This window comes from Diceros bicornis, chromosome 8 (assembly GCF_020826845.1).
Source record: "Diceros bicornis minor isolate mBicDic1 chromosome 8, mDicBic1.mat.cur, whole genome shotgun sequence".
In the NCBI taxonomy this organism is placed as follows: domain Eukaryota; kingdom Metazoa; phylum Chordata; class Mammalia; order Perissodactyla; family Rhinocerotidae; genus Diceros; species Diceros bicornis.
In genome coordinates, this window is record NC_080747.1 from 42875854 (window position 1) to 42899689 (window position 23836).

General features: G+C 40.1%; 1 protein-coding gene across 1 annotated transcript in view; it reads right to left on the minus strand.

Annotated features, from left to right (window-relative positions):
• Positions 1 to 15041: 15041 nt before the first annotated feature.
• KDR (kinase insert domain receptor) overlaps positions 15042 to 23836 on the minus strand; it is a 44656-nt gene continuing 35861 nt past the window's right edge. Inside the window, exons 28-30 of the mRNA XM_058547100.1 lie at positions 19238 to 19337; positions 18652 to 18737; positions 15042 to 16911 (exon numbers count right to left, since the gene is read on the minus strand). Coding sequence (XP_058403083.1) covers positions 16689 to 16911; positions 18652 to 18737; positions 19238 to 19337 — 409 coding nt within the window. The 3' untranslated portion in view covers positions 15042 to 16688. The remainder of the gene's footprint in view (positions 16912 to 18651; positions 18738 to 19237; positions 19338 to 23836) is intronic.

Sequence of the window (23836 nt, forward strand, 5' to 3'; positions counted from 1 at the left end):
AGAACTGAATACCTACTAACACATGGGTCTGAGTTAAGACAAGTGATTTCTTGGCCACGGTCAAAATGTCAAGCTGTTACAAGCACACTTATCATGTCGTACAGGTTTAATATTATAAATCAGGGTTCTAGTCCTGAAAAGACGTCATATCATTAGATATGAAAATTGATCAAAAATAAAAATAAAATAAATTCCTCTATATTTTCTTTTTAATATGAGATATATCATAATCCAGAATAGTAAGCAAGACTTATATGTACAAGTTAAAATAATAATTACAAAGTTAATATCCATCTTAAAACCCAAATCCTAAAAGAGATCCACTTCTGAGAACAATGACCTGATTCAAGAAACAAAATATAGCCAGTGTTCCAGAAGCCCCCCACAGGACCCTCCCAAATCACATTCTTCCTCATCAGAGGTAATCATTATCCAATTTTTAGTGATAAAAAATTTCTGGTTGTTCTTTACAGTTTTAATATGTATGTGCATGTCCCAAAACAGTATAATTTGGGTTTGCCTATTTTTGAACTTTATGTAAACGGACTTCAACTACAAGAATTCTAACCACAGGTATCCTTTTGTCACTTGAACCTGTCTCCCAACATTACATCTTTCGGATTCATCCATGTTGTTGCTCAAGTAATGCTTTAAAACATTAATTTTGAGCTATTTTGTAAATGTTCACCTTTATGAATTTTTCTTCATCTATTGCAATAGATGGACTGCAGACCTTGTCTTCCTTCTGGATGAATCTCTAAATAGTAAGCATGGGTATTCTTCATCACTACATGCTGTCTTGGACATTTTTATTGCATATTTGACTTGAGGGATGTCTTGAAAAAGAAAATACTGGGGATGATAACTTCATTCTCTCTTTCTTCTTCTCCTTTTCCTTCTCCTTTTTCTTCTTCATCTCCTTCTCCTTCCCTTTCTCCTTAAAGATCACTGAAACCATCTTTGAGGCTGCCTACCACAACTAATTTTACCCTTCCACAAACCCGTGATATGTGAGAACTGTTTGATCCATGAGTCACAGATGAGGAAAGCTGAGCACAGAAATGTTAATTACCTTAATACAACACAGAGAGCCAAGAGATGAGAGATGCGAAATAAAAATCAAGAAAACCTGGAAGACAGAATGAAAATCTCTGATCTCCAATCCATCTAGTAGAAATTCCAGAGAGAATAGAGAGAGTAGAAGAGAGGCAATATTCAAAGAGATTATAACTGAGAATTTTCTGGAAATAGAGAAATAAATGAGACCTCATACTAGGTCCTGAGCAGTATAAATAAAACTAAATCTATACCTAGGTTCATTTTAGTAGAAATACAAACCTTAAATTCAAAAAGAAAAATCCTAAAGCTGCAAAGGAGAAAAACACATTCTCTCTAAAGAAATGACAATTAGACAGCAAACTCCTCATCAGCAACAATAGGTTCCAGAAGATAATGGAATAATATGTTCACAGTTATGAAAAAACTGTTAAGAAAGAATTGTATAACTGGCTAAACTATCCTTCAAGACATCTTTAGACTAAAAAAGTTTGAGGAAGTTTTTAATGCATAAATCCTCATAGAAAAGAATGTATGCAAGAAGTTGAAACCAGAAGTAAGAAATGAATCATAAAGTAATGGTAAACAAAAAAAAAAATTGGTGAATATGTTATTAAATCTACATAAGAATTAATTTTTTGAAAAAGAATACTAATTTTAGAGAATTTTAATTCTAGTTAACATGGAAGATGGAGACAGGGACAATGTAAAGTTAATGAATTTTAAATTCCTGTGTTGTTTGAGAAGAAGCTAAAAATAGTGATTAATGTTTTACTTCGTTCAGAATAAGTAGATTTTCTTATACAGCATTGATTTTTAAGTATTCCTTTTATATAAAAAGTATTTTTATGTTTTCTAATTTAAAAAACAATAGCATCATGTAGGCATTGTACAATAAAGCTCAGGTAAGATATGTAGTTTTTCAATGCTTTAATATATGATAAGATAATGTGTTTCTAAAGCATTTAGATTGCTTCGAAAAGTTTACTCCTATAAAGAATAATGTCAGTAGCATCTTTGTGCAGATAGCCTTCTCCTCCTTTTGTTTAATTCAGATTAATTCCGCGGTACAAATTCCCAAGAACAGGATTAGTAGGTATACATATTTTTAAGGCTTTCCATACAACTGGCCAAATACATTCTCTGAATTGCTTTCCTAAGGGGTTGTACCACTCATATCAATTAATAAATTGGCAATAGTTATTAAACTCTTTAAAAATATTCTTAACTTTAAGTCTGCCACTCCACCTCTAGGAATAGATCTCCAAAAGAAAAAAAAAAGCGACACGATGTTTATCAAATTACTATTTATAATGAAGAAAATGTGGAAAAGAAACAAATGTTGAACAACAGGGGACTAGTTGTTCTGGGTCATTTAACAATGGAATACTATGTGAACATCAAAAATCAAGATTTAGAAGAGTATTTAATAACATGAGGAAATGTTCACAGTATATTTTTAGTGAAAAAGTAGATTTACAAAACACTATGCATATTATACTACCATTATATCCTTACATATCTATATACGTATATATACATATGACTATATACATGTATACACAAAATATATATGTGTGTTATTAATATTAATATTTGGCTCCTAACTATATATATGCTAAATAATGTGTATATATACTATATAATATGGATTATTATATGTATATACTATATATTGTATATATATATTTAGAATGTATATATGGTTAAAACCAAATAATAATAATGTTATCAGATAGAAAGTAATGTGCTTTTAATTTCCTTAATTTTAAAAATTTTACACAAAGAACATATATCACTTTTGTGATCTGAAATAAAAGCAGTAAAAAGAAAAATAAAGCCAAATACGTCCCTCCAGTTCACCTTATCACTCACAGTGAATGATACTCCGGCGAGCACTTGAACTACCTACCTCATCCATATTTCGTTTTCCTTCATAACAAGCCGAGCTCATTCAGGCACACAGTCACGCGCTTCACGGCAAAGCCATGGGCTTCAGCCATCCCATCCCCAGTTCCGAGGGGTTCTCCTTGATAGTGATTCGCAGAAATGGGCCAACTCTGACAAATGAGCCGTCAGGTGAAGTCTAGGGTGTGGGTGGGGGGCTTCTGGGGAACATTTGCTTACTTTTGAGAGGTTTCTCTTTTTCTTTCTTACATTGTCATGTCTGAACCAACTGAAGCCATGTTGCTTCCTGTATAACACTGGAACTGCCACTGAAGACAAAGAAGCAAAGAAATGGAAATAACCTGGGTCCTTGGTGGCATCACAGAGCTGCTGAAGCCCCCACTATCTCTAGACTTCCTGTTATGTGAGGTAATAAATTTTCTTATTGTTTAAACCAATGGTTCTTTACTTACATTGTGTATCAGAATCTCTAGGGAACTTTTGAAAATGACTGATCCCCAGGTTATTATAAGGTAAAGTCATGGTCTTCAGGGGCAAACTCATTTCTGTTAGTTACACCTGAAAGCATTTTGACTGATATGGACACCTTTGCATACAACTCCATCATTGTTTTCCTTAAGCCTTCAAAGCAGGGATTCACTTTGAGGTTTTCCCACACACCTTCCTTCTGGGACCGAGGTCTTTGGCATCTAAAGTGCACCATTACTAATGTCTGTTTCTTGGCAACACAACAAAACCCACCCAAAGCCTGTTCCATGTGACTTTATGCATTTGTAACACATTAAGGATCAAGGATGTGGATGACTCTGCTCAATCATTTCATTAAAAGTGTTTTTTTTCATGTTATAAAAAAATCTTTTGGGAACAATTACCTTTAATACAACAGTTTCACTGTATTTTAGTAAATATTGAGTTTAGGTATGACTATCAAGTGAACACAACATTTGAATATGTTTTTTTTTGCTTGCCACATTGTGGAAGGTACAGGACTCTAGAATCTTTACACATTCCATTTTTACAAATTTCCAGCAAGTTTCAAAAAGTTTTTTTCTTATGCAAGTATGTTCATAAAATCACTCAGCAAGGAGGCTGTTATAAATAGGACCTACTTAAAAGAGTTCAACAAGCACTCAAAATGAAATCTACCACAGCATCAATTCTTAATACAGACCATCAAAAGCACTGCGTCTGAACAATTGGTGTGTACAGTGGGGGCTGGGGCGAGGGGGCGGGATACAGGCATCTCTTAAGATAAATAGTAAAAAAAAAAACATCAGAAAGCCGCCAATAAGAACGACAACTTTCAAACTGGCCCACCGCTCTATCTAACTAGGCGTTAGGAAGCCAACGGGTCTGAGGAGAGAGAACTCTGCACATTTCGGGGACTAACTGTTCCTAGAGATGGCTGTGTACAGTTACCGCAAGCTGCGGGCTCCCAATAAAACATAAGGCAAGCACACAAGGTGGCAGGATCACTGTGGGAACCCGGTCAGGCCCACCACACTACTGATGGTTTTCGTGCCATTAAACAGCAAGTGAGTTAATGATTGCAGTGGTTTATCTCAACGCTCCCCACTGCTTTCAGCGCTTAACTCAAATGTAACGTTCATCAGCTTCTGCCAGTAGGCAAGAGGGAGAGCTTTATCAGAAAATGTAAAGATCGCTTTGTGATTATTATTTCGCCTTTGGGCAAGGCTACCCTAAGCGCCCCCACACAGCTCCTGGTGGGACGTTATCTCCTGAAGGCTCTGGAAATGAGTACCACGGCATTGAGATTTCCATCCATGCCTGCCTCACTCCACCTTTACATACACTTTTTAAAAAATTTAATACTGGGCTGCCTTAAATCACACAAAATGGCAACTGATAAGATATGGAGTGAGCTATGTTTTCCTCTCAGCATGGCCTGGCTGACCTGGTGACTCTTCCCTCCAGTCCCACCTGGTCCTTGCTGACCACAAACCACTTACTTTTTTGCCCTCCTAAGTCTATTGCACAAATTCTGTCATCTGGTACGCCAAGTGCTCAAGACAGGCACGCTGTCTCCTTGTATGGACTCAGCACTTTACAGTGCAGGCCCCGAGGAAGACTGTGGACTATGAACACCAGCAGGTTGCGAGGCCAGGAGTAGCCTGAGACTAACTGCTTTGATTAAGTGCCTGGTGGGAGAATCTCCTGTCATTTAAGAGAAATCATTAAAGCTTCCACTTCGAGTGATTCGGTCTCTGGGAATTATCTGTCATATGTCAGTGATCGAAGATCCAGCCAGCATCTTAAAGAGAGCAGTTCCGTCACTAAGTAGTCACATCACAATTCGCCTCTGGAGTGAATGCAAATTGGATTCTCAGATCAGACATTTTCAGTGTTCTAATATTTCTGATTGGAAGATGCATCGAGGAAGAGAAAGAGAATGTCAACTCCTGAAAGGGTCATATGCCAGCAACTTACCGTTAAGCTGCTTATCCTGCCCAGGCACACACTCCAGTGAGCCTGACTATTGGAGTACTAGCTGGCCAATTCAAAGGAGAGAGACTTTTTCTAGATTTTGCTCAAAAATCCAAATTTTAATTTGCAGCAGTCTCCCTAGCATCCCACTTCATCTGTTGGTTATTTGCCTGAAAAGCCCTGTCTCTATAAAATTTGAAGACACTGGAAGACCTGACTACACACGCTTTTCACTAATTGCTTTGTTCTCTTACGATCTCAGAAAGTTCTGAAACAACATAAAATCAACTATGACAGAAAAGCCCCAAGTGAATTTCCAAGATTAGGCTAGACCAGGCAGACAAAGAGAGGGGCTATAGAAGAGCATATTGTTACAGGCTCTACCAACATATTTTTCTAATACATTTTATTTTTGATAAATCTTGATACCAACTGGAGTCTGAGGGATGGCAGATGTTTCTAATGAGCTCTAAAGTATTGGTTATGAGTTTAAGCTCTTGAATCAGCTTCTGGGATTAAAACCTGGATCTGCTGCTTACTAACTATATAACTTTGTGCAAATAAGTTAACCTGCCTAAATCTCAGTTTCCTCATCTGTAAATTGATGGTAATATTAACACAAAGCTCAGAGGGTTGTTATGAGAAATACATCAGATAATAGATATATAACTGCTTAATACTCTGCCTAACACAGAGTAAGCTCTTAATCATTATCAATCATTATTGTTGCTGTTATTATTATCTATATTAAATCAGTGGAAGTAATATGGAGGTGCCATTGGTGCATGAGGTGAGGGCCATTTAGTAGCTACTTAGCCAGAAATGAGACTTAGTCTCCTTCCTTCTGACAGACTGCAGCTTTAATGGCCTTGCCAGGCATCCACCTGGCAGTTCTAGAGGGGCACTCAGCCTTCACCAAGATCACCTGGCAACCTAATGCCACAGTGCCAAACTCTGTGTTAGCAGAAAACACTAAGCAAGCTGGCTGCCATATTGGGCCTTGATATGGCTTCTTCAAAGCCTCCCTCAGAGACAACTCTTTTGCCCTCCTGTATCAGGGGAGCAAAAGGACCAAGGGCCTTTGGTCATTCATGGCTGCTGCTCCCCCAGGTCCTTCTTCCTTTGGAGCCTAGTGGTTGCTGAAACTACCATAAGCTCAGCCTCTTGATCCATCATCAGTCACCATTGTAATGATCTGGCAGGAAAAGAGACCTGCCCTTGGTTCCTCTGGGGCAGACTCACAGTAATTTATGAACCAACAGAGCACCCCTTCCTCATGACTTAATATGCTTAACAGCTAATTACATCTGTGTAGGGATTACACTTTACATTGTCCAGCTTTATGGAAACAAACCCCCGGCTTCCTCAGATTCCCTTAAACAGCTCCTTATCTCTGAGAGGGAGATCCTTATCAGGGCCATACGTTAGAGGGCCTGTGCAGTTTCCAAATGACCCCAGGAAAATCTGGGGCTTAATCATTCTGCAGGCCCGAGGAGGAGCCTGAACAGGGTTTCAACCTGAATCGGCCAAGAGGCCAAAGCCAAGTAAGGAGATTCTTCCTGCCTTCCATCCTCCATAAACCTGTCAAAGGCTGAGTCTGGACTGGGATGACCCACATCAGCTCCTCTCCCCAGGTGACCAGGGCTTCCTATGTTGACCTTCATGCAACATGGAGCTTGAGTGTGCAAATCCCAGGGGATTATGGGGCACCTTATCCAAAGTCAAAGTGAAATCTTTGCCCTTTCCAGGGGTTCTGTGGAAGGACTGTTTTGGTAGTGACACTTGGCTTTTTAACTCATAAGCTAGCTAAACCCCTCCAACCCCTGAGGAAACAATTCAACGCTACCGGCCTCCTTTTGCCCATTTGGCAAGGTAGCCCCAGCAGAACCAACTTGCCTCACGTACAAATTTTCTAAAGGCTTGGGAGATTCCCAGCCTTGGCAGACACTAAAAACACTTTTTCCCTTGGGTTTTAACAATTCAGTGAAAGACCTTGTCTTAAGGAACTCTTGGGGGGGGGGGGGCGCGGGGCACAGAGTGCAAAGAGCAGGAAATGTCTCCCTGTGTGAGGAGCCCAGGAGCCAGAGGGGCCCTGCTGGAGCTTTCCAGCCCATGACTCACAGGGCCACTTCACTGCTTCACCCAGCCTGGACTCCGGCTCCTCGGCCACTGTGTCTCAGCACCTCTTCCTGTCTCTATTCCGCTCAGACCCCTGAACAAAGCCGAAGTCTGGAGTTCATGGCAGAGACTGAAGTGTTGTGTATATATTTGGGCGTCATCTGTGGAAGCAGCTACTTTGAAAACAAAAAAAATAACTTCTCTGCCCTCAGAAGAACTTGGTGAGCTCTTAGAAGTGCCTACCTTAACCATTTGAGACTGAAACTTGGTTATCACCTCTTGAAAAAAGAAAGGTAAACATAGTACATTTCTTTTCATTGATTCATAATAATAGGTAAGGCATGTGTTGGGTGCTTATTATATGCCAGGCACAATGCTAAGCGCTTTACATCCATTACTTTATTTAATGCTTACAACAATTCTGAGGAATGTACTGTTATTATCTCCATTTAATGAATGAGGAAACTGAGGCTCAGAGAGGTCATGGCACTTGCGCATGATCACACAGCTAGGAAATGGTGGAGCCAAGATCCAAACATGGGTCTGTCTTACTTGAGAGCCCAGCTTCTTGGTCTCTAATATATTAGGCTGAAAGGTAACTTGGAGACCACTTGGTCCGACTGGTGCTCTGATTCCTTAACTCCTTACAGCTCCTACACTCCTCTCCAATAATGTCACAGAACAATTTCTACTTGCTCCAGGGTAGGGAGAATCCGTGAGGCACAAAAGAAAGGGCATGTGACCGGAAATCAGATGATCCCGGGTCTGCCACTCTCACGGCTTCTATCCATTGATCTAATTTGCCCTTTGGGAAGACAAAAGAAACTCAGAGTACTTTCCATGGAAGCCTTTTCATATATTAAAAGAGAGCCCTTGCATACCCATTAAAATTTCTCCAGTCTAACTATTTCCAGTTTCCCAGCCATTCTTTATGTAAGACCATCCTGGTCACCTTCCTCTGATAATGCTGCAGCTTGTCAAGTTACCTCTTAAATGTGGTTCCAAGAATGGAGTGTCAGAATCCAAGTGGATCTGACCAGCTTGGAGACGGTGGGACAACTCCCTCCCTTGATCTTCACATATTTATCTAGTTACACAGCTTAAAATTTCCCTCACCTCTTTGGAAACCCCAACATACCTTCAAAACATAGTCAACAAAAGCCCCTAAGTGTTTTTGCTCTTGCTGGTGCCTAGGAGAGCAGGCTAAACTGCGAAAAATCAATTTGCTGAGAGCCAATTGGCTAAAATTCTATGTACCAAATGACCGATGTTATCGCTGCATTCCACAGATATTGAGTGCCTACTATTGTCAGGCACTGTTCTAGGCGTGGAGATAAAACAGTGAACAAAATAGACCAAAATTCCTGTCTGGATGGAGCTAACATTCTCAGTATAATGGAATTGCTCCAGCCACTTTTGAGTTCTTCTGACTCCTTTTGAATGTCATTTCAACAATGCCTCAGTTGGCATATAAGCCATAGTTTTGCAATTCTAGCAACTGGTAATAAAAATTCAGCATTTCATGTTGATGTGATTAGTTTGGATCCCTTTACAGAATTTTCAATTAATGGCAAGTATATAATGTAATCTTATGCTGAAGTTGATGAATTTGAATGAATCACTGAAAATGATTAAATGTATTCATGGGAAATTTAAGCCTATGTCCATCAACTTTTGAAAAATTGGACAGTCCATGAAATTCTGCTATGAAGATAGAGTGAAAACCAGTCCATTACAATGGCATAGAAATCTTCAATACCATTTGTTGTAAACTTTATAAATAATTCTGAAAGATTTGGGTTTATTGATAAATTTACTTTGATGAGTTAATCATTGGGCAAACTGATCATTTGACAAACTGATTTTTAGTGCATTGGTCATTATCTAACTGATTTTGGCAAACTGATATTTGTTAACCAATTTAAAGCTGTTGCTAAGCCATGGTGCCCCCATCCCAAAATTTGTGCAGAAAAATCAAATTAATTTATTCGAGTCAGCCTTTGAATCCTGACCAGTGGGCTCTTTCTGAATCCTAACTGTATCACACTACAGTCTTACCAGGCACATGTCATCCAGCAATTTGTTCCTCATGCTATGAGAATCCTTATGCAAGTCTTTAAACCTAATGGAACAAAGAGAGCAGTAAGTTCCATTGGAGCTCCATCAAGATGGAGACCTCCACCCAGTTTGTCGAAGGTAAGTTAACAATCTGAGAACTGTCATTCAGCAAGTTATAAATCTACCTAATTTCCCTATCACCAGCATCATCATAAGAGTATAATAGCTAACCTTTATTGCATACTTTCCACCTTTCAGGTAGTGTGGTAGGTGCTTTACATATATCTCATTTAATCCTCATCCAGATAAGGAAAGTAAGACTCAAAGAGGTTATGTAACTCGCCCAGGCCATACAGCTAGTAAGTAACACACTTTCTTTCTTCTGGCAGTTAGATGTTTATTGCAACACAAAGCTGTGATATTTAGTCATTGTCTAGTGGATTTATCTGATAGATAAAGCTACTTGAAAGATGGGAAAATTGAAGCCAACACATATTAACTAAGACACTTAAAGTTACCAGGCCACCTTAACATGTACCTTTCATTTGGTTGGTTGATTTATTAGAGGATGAGTCAGCTCACTGTCTTCTATCAGGAGAGAGGATCCCATCCTGGTTCCTATCTCAAATACAAACACATCTCCAAGGTATAAGTAGACTGGATTCAATCCTGGCATGACCTTGCCTACTGGGACTTCCAATCTTAACTGCCAATCTTGAATGGTAACATGGTGATGATAGTACCTAACACAAGGGCCTATGGCAAGGATTTAATGAAATAATATATGAGGAGTACATAGCTCAATGCCTGGCTTATGGTAGATGATCAAAGTTAGTTCTCTGCCCTTCAAGTTCCTCAAGTCTGAATGACTATAGGGCTATTTGAAATTTCTATCACCAGGAAATAGAAAAATATAATGAAAGTTAAATCTATAACATATATTTATCTAAAAATTCTATTATGTCATAATGAAACTTGCTCTAATATATATGTCATCCAAAATTAATACTCACTGGTACTTTTTTTAAGTGAACATTATTAACTAATTCCGTAAGATCCGACTCAGGAATGGTTTCTGGCATGACATCCTCTTGTCTTGCTCCTCAAAGAAGCAATAAGCTCTCCTCCAGCGAAAAAGACTACAAGAATGAAAACTGGGCAGAACACAGAAATTCACTGATGAATAAGGTGATAAGAGAAGAATGGGGGTCTTTTTTTCTCTCTTCATGACAGGTCCTCAAGGCAATTTGCCAACCATATTAGACAGGAGAGGGGAAAAAATGCACAGCAACATATCATGATCTATCCTCGATGATTGAACCAAAAGAAAATTCATTTCTATTGACTTCAAGTACAGGTTGCTTAAAAGATTCTCAAGGTGGTTTGTACAAGAGTACACTTTGATTTGTAAAACATATATAATTAGGAAAGGTTGCATGTTACCGGATAATATTTTGAAATGCCCAAGGGGCAGTCATTATATAAAACAATCCCTGCTGAATCATTCCTAGTAAAACTAATGACAATGATGGAATTTGTTCTTTCTGTTCTTTGGATTTTCATCCACTGGAAAAGTTTAAAATGTAGAACAGTAGTATAAAGGACAACAAAACCAAAGATAAGACTTATGATACTTATGATACAACCAAAGATTCCTTCTTGTGTTGCTATGGAATGCCTGCAAACATGGAATTCCTCTGGCGCATTATCAGAATCTCATCTTGCTTTACAAGTGAAATGCAAACTTTGCAAATGGGCTGAACTAGAGAAAAATAAGCCTAATTTCCTCAACCTTCTATAAGATGGCTTCTTATCTGCTTTTTTCCATGAGCATCCTGACTCTACAGTCAGGTTAAGTTCCCCCATGGTGGAATCTATGTATTATAATACCTAGAAGGGTTCTTGAACTTGGATCTTTATTCAAGGATGACTGAATAAAGAATGAGCCAATAATGAGAACTATGCATGATTCCTTAAGATGAGACCATAAGGATACGTAGAAAGTTCTGGAATAAGATTGCAGTCCCTCCTCTCTGTGGTTCTGTTGCTAACACTTAACCCATGCAGCTAAGGCAAATAGTTTTGACCACTACCTGCTAAGGCGCCTGACACACAATAAATACCTAACAAACATTTGTGGAAACCATCAATGAAGATCCTTTTATGCGTCCTATCCTGGCTTGCCGCCTGGTTTACACTACAGTGCCTACATCTTGCTTTAAGGTCCCTATTAATTAAATGAGTTAACAATAAACCTTTTAAAAGAGTATCTGGCACATTGTAAGCATTTTATAAGTACAGTTAAATATAAACAGACAAACAAATAAATAAAATATTACTTGCTCAAAGTTTAGTATTATGGGCTGGATCTTTGGTACTTGATTTCTATGGAAGGCCTTGCTTTTCCCCAATATATGCTGCAGGATACTGTCTGCCAGTTTTCTTGTTAACTTGGGGATGAATGTGGGATATTGTTGCTCCCCGGATATCTAGCCTGAATTCTCTACTTTGTGTCTGTGTTTTCATTTCTATTTATGTTCTGTCTGCGGCAATGAATGGAATGTTTTCAATCCCCTTTGTCAGGATAAGTCATTTCAGCTTAAAGAGATCCCCCATGCATAGCACCAGGCTCCCATTAGACCTCTCCTGGGAGAGGGCTCCTGATGAGTCATTTCGTGCCCCATCCTGTGAGCGGCACAGGGGCTCAGAGTCAGGCCGTGAGAGTACCTCTGAAACTGAAGAACTCAACCCACTTTCCTGAATTTATTCCCCTAAAATGTCACTTCCTGAAAAAGGGAGAGGACAAACAGGGCAAAGAACGGAACAAAACTGGAGCAAAGTCAAGTTTTCTTATTCCCTGTCCTTTCTGTATTGCAATGTGTCTAAAAGTTGAGAGCTTCAAACAATTAAGGTACGAGGGTACGCTGTTACCAGTTATGGGTAAGTACACTGATCATGGGCTCTAAAGTACTTGGAATAAAGAGGTGAGGCTAAAATAAAAAATTAAACCACATGTTTTCACTCTTGTATTTTTAAACAAAAAAAATTTGCGTGAAACTTCTGAATTTAATGTTATTTTGCAAGTGTCAAGAAGTTACATAAAGGTCACGCGTTGTGTTGTAAAGAAAGTAAAATCTAAGGTACAATTTGATGTCTTCTCACTAACATTCACCTGATATCCATCACAGTTTACTGTAATCCTTGTCTTATCAGTAGTCTTCATTAGAACATTTTTCCTAACTCGGAGCCCTTATCTCTGTCAGACCTCTGCTGGGCCTGGTATGTTCTCCTACTTTAGCTCCAGAACTTCAGGCCAAATTAGCTGTTAAATATCTCTCTGGGTTACTCCTCCCAGACTCCTCTACTTCTCTCCATTCTGATCAAAACCAGAGTAAACGACATCATTTTACCTTTTCAATGCTCTCTAGGAGCATTCCGTAACTTTTCCTCCAAAATTGGACTTAAAATTGCCTTCACAAAGACTACCCAGATTCTCACTTATGTCTAAGCCCTTATGTGGAAGAGATTCATATAGAAAATGCAATTTTATAAAAACAGTGAGCTGTGCTCACTACATATGCAAGAAAGCATGCCTACTGCCCCTCAGGGAAAGGGTATGCAAATGTGGGAAGATGAAAAGCTACTCTCTCAAAGGCTTTAGCTTTCTGGGTTTGCCTACATTTTATCATCTTGGTGATAAATATCTGAGTGAGATGAGAAAGAAAGACATGCTAGGGGAGATGGGAAAATTAGGTTAAGTTAAATACAAAGTCGTGGGGTTGAGATTTTTACTTTTCTTCTTTCCTTTCAATGAAGAGGACAAAGCAATGTGCATTGATAGGAAAACTTAGTCCAGAGGTAGTAAGTTAAACCTCCCACAACTCTCCTCTCTCCTGTGATGTGGTTGAGGAGAAAGGCTGCTGCTGGTGGGGGTTGGAGGGCAAGAGGAGAGGAAGGTTAGTGGAAAGAGAGAAAGGGAAGGTGAAGGGACAGAGGAGTTTGGGAGGAGGGAGAAGAACAAAGCAAGTAAAGGGAGAGAAGGAGGGAGGCCAGGAACCCAGGGGAGACAGTGTGGCCGCATCTAAAACACACCAAATGCCTCCAATTAAAGCTTTGAAAATAAGACCATGCAGGAGGCACTTTAAAAAGCCACAAAGTTCTCCTCAATATAGGGGCAAATGAGGAAAGAAAAGGAGCTAAGAACAAGAGGCGTGGAAGCCAGAAGAGAGAGCAAGGAGAGGGCCAAACTTCACCTCCTAATCATTCTGTCTGAGGTTTTGAAAGCATTTTATAAAGTGTGAAGTTTCAACTGAATCCAGATTCCTGGCATTGGAAACAGGGCCAGGGGCTGCTTATGAGAAATAAAATCTCTTTTTCCTAAAATGAAGAAAATTCTGTTTTTCTATGAGGTCTTCTCCATCTTGAATACCTAGACTCTTCTTCCATTCATTTACTGAACAACACTGTAATAACAGGAAGGATGAGGCCAGGCCTGACCTATAGTTTAACAACATCCATGAGAAGATTCTAACCCACAAATCCCAGCCAATGGCCCAATCTGTAAGTGCTGTCCCCAGGAACCACACACACCCACAGCAACCCTCCTCTCCATCATAAAGTTGTGCAGAATGTCTCAATTAGATGATAGAGTTTGAAAAATGATACAATATATATTTCCCCAACCACAGGGAAAAAGAGGTACCATATATTTAATAAATGGTCCTGCCATGATTGGCAAATGCTTGAAGAAAACAAAGCTAAATCCCTACCTCACTCCATATACAAAAATAAATCCCAAATAGGTTTAAATGTAATAAAAGAAAGAAGAAGAGAGTTTAGAACTTTGGGTTATTTTAGAATTGACAAGACAAGACCTTCTTCAATAAGATTAAAAAACCTAGAAGTCAAAAAAAAAAAAAAAAAAAGACAGGCATATTTGACTATATAAACATTCCAAAATCTTGTATTAAAAAAAAATACCACAGAAAGTAGGGCTGCTCATTGGTGCCAATGATTTGTTAGATAATTCCACTCACTGAATCCAGGTAAAAGTAATCATCCAAAATGGCAATGTTGGATCTGATGTTCTGATGCTGTAAGTATAAAGAGAAACATTATTGAAAACTATATATATGCTCCATGTTTCCCTGCACTGCCTGGGTCTGGCCACCTGTCTTGGGATTTCTCACTTGATTTCTCACCAAGATTTTCATGGTTGGCTATTCTAACAGGCATGAGGGTTCCTGGAAGGCCAAAAATACTGTTAAGAGTGCTTACTCCGTCTCCACCAGTCCATGTTTTAAGAATCTCAAAAGTGCTCAGAATCTGAGCGTGCACGTGTGTGTGAATTATTTGTGTAATGAAGAAGATGACGAGGAGGAGAAGCAATTATACCTCAAGCCAGAAGTATTTACTCTCAAAATAGTTGTGATATTATACCATTGTATTTTTTTTTACTAAGATTACATTTATTGATTTATAAAGTATATAAAAATTTTATGAAAATACCCTTTATAAGAAGAATACGAGAACAAGTAAAAATGAAAAACAACCACATGGAAATTATGTCTGATTCCCCCTCGTCCATTTTAGAAGTGAGAGAAATGATAGGTACAGTAATGCAACCTTGCAAACGGATTCCTTCAAGTTTTTCAATTTTTTTAATAAAATGGCATCAATTGCTGAAAGCATTATGACCTTTGTTATGCTACATAATACCGATACAAAATGTGAATAGTACAAAGTTCATTATATATAATATAAGGTTTTAATATATTACATTTGTTTCTACATAAACAGACTATAAATATATGTGCCATAGCATGTTTTATAGTCATGGTTCCCAGCATCTCACACTATGGTACCAAACGAAAAATACATTTTTTTTAAAAAAGGAAAGAACAAGGGCAGAAATCAGTAGAAATAGCTTTACATGTTAAAAGTCTAAATAATACAATAGATGTTGTTATAACTTGGGCTATAAAATAAATTTGAAATCTGGCTATAATTATTCAGAGAGAGAACAAATCTAATCAGCTTTTACTAGAGTGTAGAGGCCAAATTACTAAAATACTGACTGGTTGGGAGTAAAAGGGAGGGGGAAGGCTCAGGGGTAGGGGGAGAAGGAACAAAAAAGTAAAATCCTTTCTGAAGCTTTGACACCACAGCTTGATACTGAACCGACTGCATTCAGGCTCAGACATATCACATCAGGACAGATACGTGGGTATTCATCCAGAAGAAACCAGAAGCTGATTTATACAGTCCGAACTCGTCCACACGACAGGGAGCCTCCGTCTGAATGTCCTTTCTTTGTGGTGTGCTGAATAAAGAATCAGTCAAGGAGCCAGAGCTGCATCATTTCCTTCCTGGGGCTTGGCCAGGAGACACGTAAGAGTCCGGAAGGAACTCTCATTAGGAGTCGGAAACAGCACAAGGAACTCTCATTTAGCCCAACTGGGAAGAGCACGCAACCTTCTAAAACCAGCAACCTCGTCTGAAGCCTTTACATTTCCTAAGAGACCCCATGCCCACCTCCACCAGGGCCAACACAATGCATCTGCACGCTCCAGTATGCCTTCAAAGCAAGCCAACATCTTCCTTTCTATCAATCCAAACCCCACACGTAAAACTTGGCTCAGGACTCATATCCTAAACAAAGCTTCTTAGGTGGACTCAGCCCTAACGGTCTTTCCCATCTTTAACACCTAAAGCACTTCCATTGCCTGGTTTATCTTCCAGTTTTACAGAAGTGTCAGCTCCCCAGGTACTGCTGCTTGTTGAAGGATGAAGCCATTTCCTGACCTTCTTTTGTTTTAACCCATGGAAAGACACACAGTAGGGGGCATCATACATGCTTTTTAAATGAATGAAAAAGAGAATAAGGTCAACACTGGGAGAAGACACAAACACATTCTTAGGTCACGAGCATCTTCTCAGGAAATGCCCAAGGCACTGGCTCCCCGCAGTCCGAGGTCCTTTTTTTGGAAATGAAAATCAAATGCGGCTACTTCCTGGTGGTGGAAAGAACAACACTTGAAAATCTGAGCAGCACCTCTCACACAATTTCCATGAAGTGGGGTGGGGGACGTGGGTGCCTCCTTTTAAACAGGAGGAGAGCTCAGTGTGGTCCCAGAGCCAGGCTGGAGAATCTGGGCTGCACTGCCAGCTTGCTGTCCCATCTCCATCAGCTTTAAAAGTTCCGCCTCCTCGCTGGAGTACACAGTGGTGTCTGTGTCATCGGAGTGATACCCGGACTGGTAGCCGCTCGTCTGGTTTGAGCCTTCAGACGCCACAGACTCTTTGCTTTTGCTGGGCATCAGTCCACTGTGGAAGAAATGGCAACCAAATGAGTGGGCAGAGAGAGGGCAGTTTTTTTGCTTCTTACCCTAACCCCATTCCCAAACTCTGTCATCTTTCTGGAGACACCAGCCCCTATCTCTCCCACTTGTTAATCAACATATCAGGTTTACTCAGGCAACGTCTATTTTCAGGTACTAGCATGAATTAGTAGTTTCAGATAAGTCCTCTTATTCAGGTCCAAGTCTTTCAAGCCTCAGAGGAGATGAAAGGCAGTTCTGAGTGATACAAAGGCTCCAACCAATGGAACATTTTTATGGCCTTGCAGATTGACAAGTTTGTATACAATGATAGGAGCCAAAGGGACTCTTTCACGATATGAACAGAAATTGGGATGTTCTGAAAGTCCGCTTGTGATTTCCCTACACTGTCAATTAGGGGATTACAAGGCCTGTGTGTGGTGTTAATAAAGTTCTTGAGCAACTTTAATAAGTCGAAGTGTGTGTGTGCAATCAAGCCAGACATGTCAAACACGGCTTCTTACTCATCAAAACCACATTCTTTGGAAGAACTGAGGACTGGATCACTCAGCAGCAACCAGAGAATGTTTTCATGGCGTGGAATCATGACAGACGGTAATCACGTCAAAGCTTAGAAGTGTAGGCTGTGTTGAGCTAAAACTTCAGGATTTACATTTTCGCAAGCTATTCTGAGGTGTGGGTTTTCTTCCCCTTAATAAGTGTTTTACCAAATTATTCATGTTAAAAACTGCAAAAAGGATTTTATTAACTCTGTGTTTGGATATGGTTTAAAAGTTATTTCAAATAACTAAATGCAATTTTTCTTTTAACCCAACCTCAATAAAATGAGTGTCTCAAACAATGGCATGGTACCTGGCATACAGTCATTGATGGATAAACATATTTTGAATCAATGAATGAAACATATGATTGGTCTCACAATTTCTTACATTGGGCCTAAGGCAAAGAATAAAATCACACAATGGCACATTTTAATGTTTTTTTTTACATGAGCATTGCTCAATAACCCATGGGTGTTCTCATTTTATACAACAGTTAGATTATAAGTAGATCAAAATCTTCTTTATTCTTACCTAGAATGAATCTACCAGCAAATAAATAACTACTCTGAATTCTATTATTCTTGTAAGTACAGATTTTTATTTATTTTTTAAGGTTAAAAGCAGGCAAATCTATTCAAAACAACTACAAATTCCTATGGAACAACATGGAAGAAATTATATTCAAGACAAATTTAATATTTTTCTCACAATTAAGTACTTAATAATTCAGCCAATATTTAAGCATCTTAAATATATAGATATTGGCTTATTTATACATCATACGTCGTAAGGACAAATGCACCCATTTATGTACAGGTTTGAAAATTCTTCAGAGTCCACAAAGATTTTAATCATCTCAATAGCTTTAGGGATCACATCCAATGACCTCTTCATTACTTATCCAGTACCATACAAACCATAGTGAATATGTCAGAAATTCCCTGGTATCCAAAAGTTCTCATAAAAACTGACCAAATCCTCTAATTTCTTTCAGATTCTTTTTTTAGACTTGCCACTTAATTCACGTGTTTGATTTGTTTGGGTTCTTTATTAGTTAAGTCAATGCAAATTTGCTCAACCAACCAAGACACAAAACTGGAAAACTCTGCACCTACACTGAAAGTCCTGAGTTCTTTCCAAAAATTCCTGCTGAAATGTGTCTTTTCTGTTTGGCTGAGCCTTACCTAAAAGACGGAGCTAACTTGGTTCTGTCTTCCAAGGTTTTCAGCTCTTCTGATGCAAGAACCATACCACTGTCGGTCTGGTTGTCCTTTTGGAGAGACAAAGAGATGGCACAGTTGATTGAGTGTGTACATTGACCAACAACTTGATAAACTGATTTCTTAACCCAGCTGTCAGACAACATGTTCCAATGTTCTGCAGAAGGAGGTAAATGTATCATAGCCAGAAACTGTGCAAGCTGCAAGAGGAAGCAACTGCTTCCTAGAAGTTGACCCAGGCCTGAAGAAGAGAGGAATTTAGGAAGAGGCAGCTGAGGAGATGCGTTTCCATCCCTCTTTTCACAGTGATACTATTTATACTTGAGTGGAATCGGGCACGAAGCTAGACTATCTTGAACTTTGGACCAGGGGCTTTACTTATGGAAAAATCAAAGGAAACCAAAAAGTTCCATCTCCATAATGACCCCAGGACCCTCAAGGACAGCCTTATAATGAGGCTCCAAAACTCTAATGCTTAGGCTAATATTTATCTAGCTAATGTTTCATTCTTTGTATTATTTCTCAGGCTATTTTTAAAAGATGTACTTACATCTGGGATTACTTTTACTTCTGGTTCTTCCAACGGGATATCTTCAAATGTTTTTACACTCACCGGCCGGCTCTTTCGCTTACTGTTCTGCAGATATTGACTGCAAAAGAACAAATATTTATATTTTAGTGGTGGTATATTTGGCTGCAGATACCACAAGTGATACCTAAGTTCATTATCTTTCAACCACAAGTTTAATAGCAACCTTCAAAACATCCTTTGGAAAAAGAAAAACAAAACAAAACAAAAATCTTTCTCTGCTAGCACACATTGAAGGCTTAATTTCCTGTGAAAGTCCATCTAAAAGTATAATATAACTGAGGGGCGTAGATGAGCCCCTGTTCCTTTGACTCATACTTCTGAGGTCCAGGACTGGACTAAAGATAACAACAGTAAATTAAGCGATCAACTGCCTCCTACTTGGCTTCCTGATTGCATGTGATACCTCCACTGAGCTCTCGACACATTACCGAGTGTTTCACATCTTTCTGGTCGTCTCTTGGGAAAGTTTTCTACATAATGCCCACAGAGCAACCATTTAATGAAAGACAGGCAGAGGAAACACCTGCAGATCTCACTGAATCTCACCTGGGTTCAGTAAACGAAACTGAACCCAGCAGGATCTGGAGATGCCCTCCTCCTTCTACATGTATAGAAGCTTAGTGTGTAGAGGGGGCAGTGGGCTGAGCCTCACCATCCCCTATTCTCAGCCCACAGAGTTACTGGTCTCAGGAAAGGGCGGTGGTTCAAGAGTCACAAGATATTTTCTCTGTTTCAAAGTCTACCACTGACTACATAAGCTTGGGAAAATCATGACGATTTCTATGCCTCTGCTGCCCCATCTTCAAAATGTATTGGCAATAGTTTTCCGTCCCTCACTCACAAGGATATCCGGAGGATGAATGAGGGGGTCAATAGGGGGTGGTAAGTGTTCTTAGAAAGAAGGACATCTATCAAGCAAAGCTTGTTTTTCTCCTTTGAATTCCAGAGGATGCCAGTTTCCTTGAGTAGTCCAAAGAATAGGACTTGTCAGATAACCCAACACCTGTTCTTTAGGAGTGCTCCTTTCCTGCCATGTGGCTTTGGGTGAGTCTGAGTGCTCCTGTTAAACTCATCAAAAGCCCAAGTGGAGAGAAGGGAAGTTCTTTTCACAGAAAGGTCCCACAGGACTGCAAATACACCCTTCACTCTCATCTCAGAGTACTTCCCACCATAGCAGCCTCCTGGGCATGTTACATATTCCTTGTGTTTTCTGTGACCAAGTGAAGTGAAAACTCACTTGGGCTAAGGGAGGAGAATGGAAACAGTCTCCCTCCCCTGCCCCAGGAGGTTGGTTCCTCCCTTCAGAGAGGAGACAATGAGGTTAACAATGACATCCTCACTCAGGAAACTGTACAAGAAAGAGGATATGATATACAAGGAGAGAGCAAGCCCACTTTCTCCTAAGTCCAGTCCCTAAAAGTGGTGGTTGCCAAACACTACTGGCACCATAATCAATCATTAATGCATTCACTTACTCAGGAATCCCTTATCGAGAATCTACCACATGCCAGGCACTGTGCCAAATGCTCCTCAACCACTGTCTCATGGCATCTTTACAAATGGTACCTCTCTAGGGATGGGTATTATCCCAACTTCAGATGAGAAAACTGAGGCATAGAAAGGTTAAGGAACTTGCTCCCAAATCACATAACTGGAATACGTGGATTATTATTTTGAAGGCAATGAGCACCACTGAAAGATTTTAAGCATGAGATCAGGGTCAGATATGCCCTTTAGAAAGATGGCTCTGGGTTGAGGAGGATAAGACCAGAGGCAGTGAAACCAATTAGGGGGCTATGCCTCTTATCTAGGAAAAAGAGGGGCAGCCTGACTAAGGAGAGGTGATGACCACAGGGTTTGGAGAAGTGGACAGAGTCTAGAGATATTTGGGATGTAGAATCAACCAGAGTTGACTAACTTGGGCAATAACGCAGATGTCTTAGAAAGGACAGCTCCTTGACTTCTGAGCCCAAGAATTCCAAAAATTGCATGGCCCTTCACAGTTGACAAAGCATTTTCTTGAATATTGTTGCATCTGCTCCTAACAACACTACAAAATAGGTTTTTATTTAATTTTCTACTTGGAGAGGAGGGAGCTAAGGCTGAGGGAGGAAATGGCTAGAACTGGGACTCAAACTTAGGTCTTCAGACTCTAAAGCCCATGTAGGATTTTTTTTTTTTTTTGGTGAGGAAGATTGGCCCTGAGCTAACATCTGTTGCCAATCTTCCCCTTTTTGCTTGAGGAAGATATTCCCTGAGCTAACATCTGTGCCAATCTTCCTCTATTTTGTATGTGAGACGCCACCATAGCATGGCTTGATGAGCAGTGTACAGGTCCACACCCAGGATCCGAACCCCGAAGCGGAGCACGCGAACTTAACCACTATGCCAACTTAACCACTACGCCACTGGGCCAGACGCAGGATTTTTTCTTTTTAACCCTACTCCACATTAGCACCTTTGGAAAAGTATCAGGAAGGAAGAGGGAGAAGAGAACAGCAGTCTGATGGTCAAGTCTTTATTAAGTACCCAGTATGTGCACAGTACTGTTCTCTCCCATGTGTGCACTGACTGTGTGGTGAGAGGGGATGGGAGGGAGGGGGGATGTGGGGTGTGAGACAGACAAAAGGTGGAGAGAGGACAGTTTTGCTTCAAGCAGCCTAAAATCAGAGCCAAATTCAGGAACATATAGCCAGCAGGCTATCCCAGGCATCAGTCTACAAGGAACATTTAATCATCACTAGCAACTAACCAAAACAAAGAAAATGGTATGTGCCAAAACCTTTCTCTGGGAGAGAACTGAAAAGAAATCTTTGATAAGTTGCTTGGAGTGGGAGGCGAAACGCCCAGGGGAAATGATGGAGCAACCACAGATGGTCCCCAAACTGCCCTCAAAGAAAGATGAGTCCAATTAACGTGTGTTTTCTTGCAGGAAGCATGCAAACTTGGGGCCAGAGCTGATCCACAGGGGAAATGAGAGACAAAGCCAAGTCTAGACACTAGTGGTCCTTCCTCCTCACCCTTCCCCCACACACCTCTCAGCTTTTTCTCTAAATAAATGCTAAGCAAATATTTTTAAAATAAAGAGGCAACAAATCATGGGGTTGGCTCCCACAGTGATGTCTCTGTCCAGCTCCATTTATAACGCAATGGAATTGAAAATTGTAAGGAGGAAACAAGTGAGAAAGACTCCTCAGCTTTTCTACTCGACTGGAAACATGAAAGAGGAGAGAACAAGTCCCCTGGGAGGTACCGCAGCCTCATCTCTTTCTCCCCAGGGAAGCAGAACCACAAGAAAGCAACAAAATGAGGTGTGCCATGCACAGATGCCTCAACTCTGCCTTTCTTTGAACCCAGATGATTAAAATGTGACTTTGGAGGCTTACTTTTATAAAAGAAAAAAAGGTGGAGGGGGTTGAGAGGGGATGCAGACAAAAGATCCCAATTTCCATTTTATTTTTCAAATTATGGCTGGATAAAAGAGAACTGGATTGGAAAGACCAATTCAAAAATCGCAGACAGAAAATCAGAGCCAGGCCTGTGTTCGGAGTGTGGTGTCACATTTGTCCACGCTTCTGGGGATAAATGTTAGCAGCCCTGTTTTAGATCCAGGATCGCATTTGGCACTTCCATTACACAAACGTGACTTCATCCACTCTCAGCACCATATGCAAAGCGCCTAAGCCAGCCAAGAGGCTGCTGGCTGCGTCCTCGCCCCACCTGGACACAGAAAACCCAAGGAATATAATTCATGATCAAGTGGCTTTTTGATAAAGGAGAAGGCAATCATGTTGCGGGAACAATTACCACACTAGAAGGCCAGCTGGACTTGAACTAGGAACTTTTAAACATGGAAGTGGAACTGCAGGCTCTCATTTTATTACTCCTTCTCTCTGAGGGCCCCTCCTTGGTGTGGGAGAAAACAGCATCAAGTCACATATCAAAGGAACCGGATTCATCTCAGGGATGTGATTTTAAGCAGCTCACTTAATAGCTATCATTTATTGAGTGCTTCTAAGTGCTGAGTGCTTAGAAATACACGATATCATGTAATTCTCAAAACAATCATTTCAAACAACACTAGTGACCTTGCCTCATTTCACAGATAAGTAAACTGAGGTAGAGGCTAGAAGATCTGCCCCAGGTCACACAGCTGCTAGATGCAGACTTGGAAGTTTAACTGAGTTCTATCTGACTCTAACATCTGGATCTTGACCACAATATTGTATTCCCCCCAGGGAATCACTCTGAGCCTCATGTTCAACATCTACATCAAAAAAGATAATAGTTTCGGGTCCGGTCCAGTGGGTAGCGTAGTGGTTGAGTTCGCGTGCTCTGCTTCAGCAGCCCGGGGTTCACAGGTTTGGATCCCAGGCACGCACCTACACACCGCTTGTCAAGCCATGCTGCAGTGGTGTCCCATATAAAGTAGAAAAAGATGGGCATGGATGTTAGCTCAGAGCCAATCTTCCTCAGCAAAAAGAGGAGGACTGACAACAGATGTTGGCTCAGGGCTAATCTTCCTCATCAAAAAAAAAAAAAAAAAGATAATAGTTT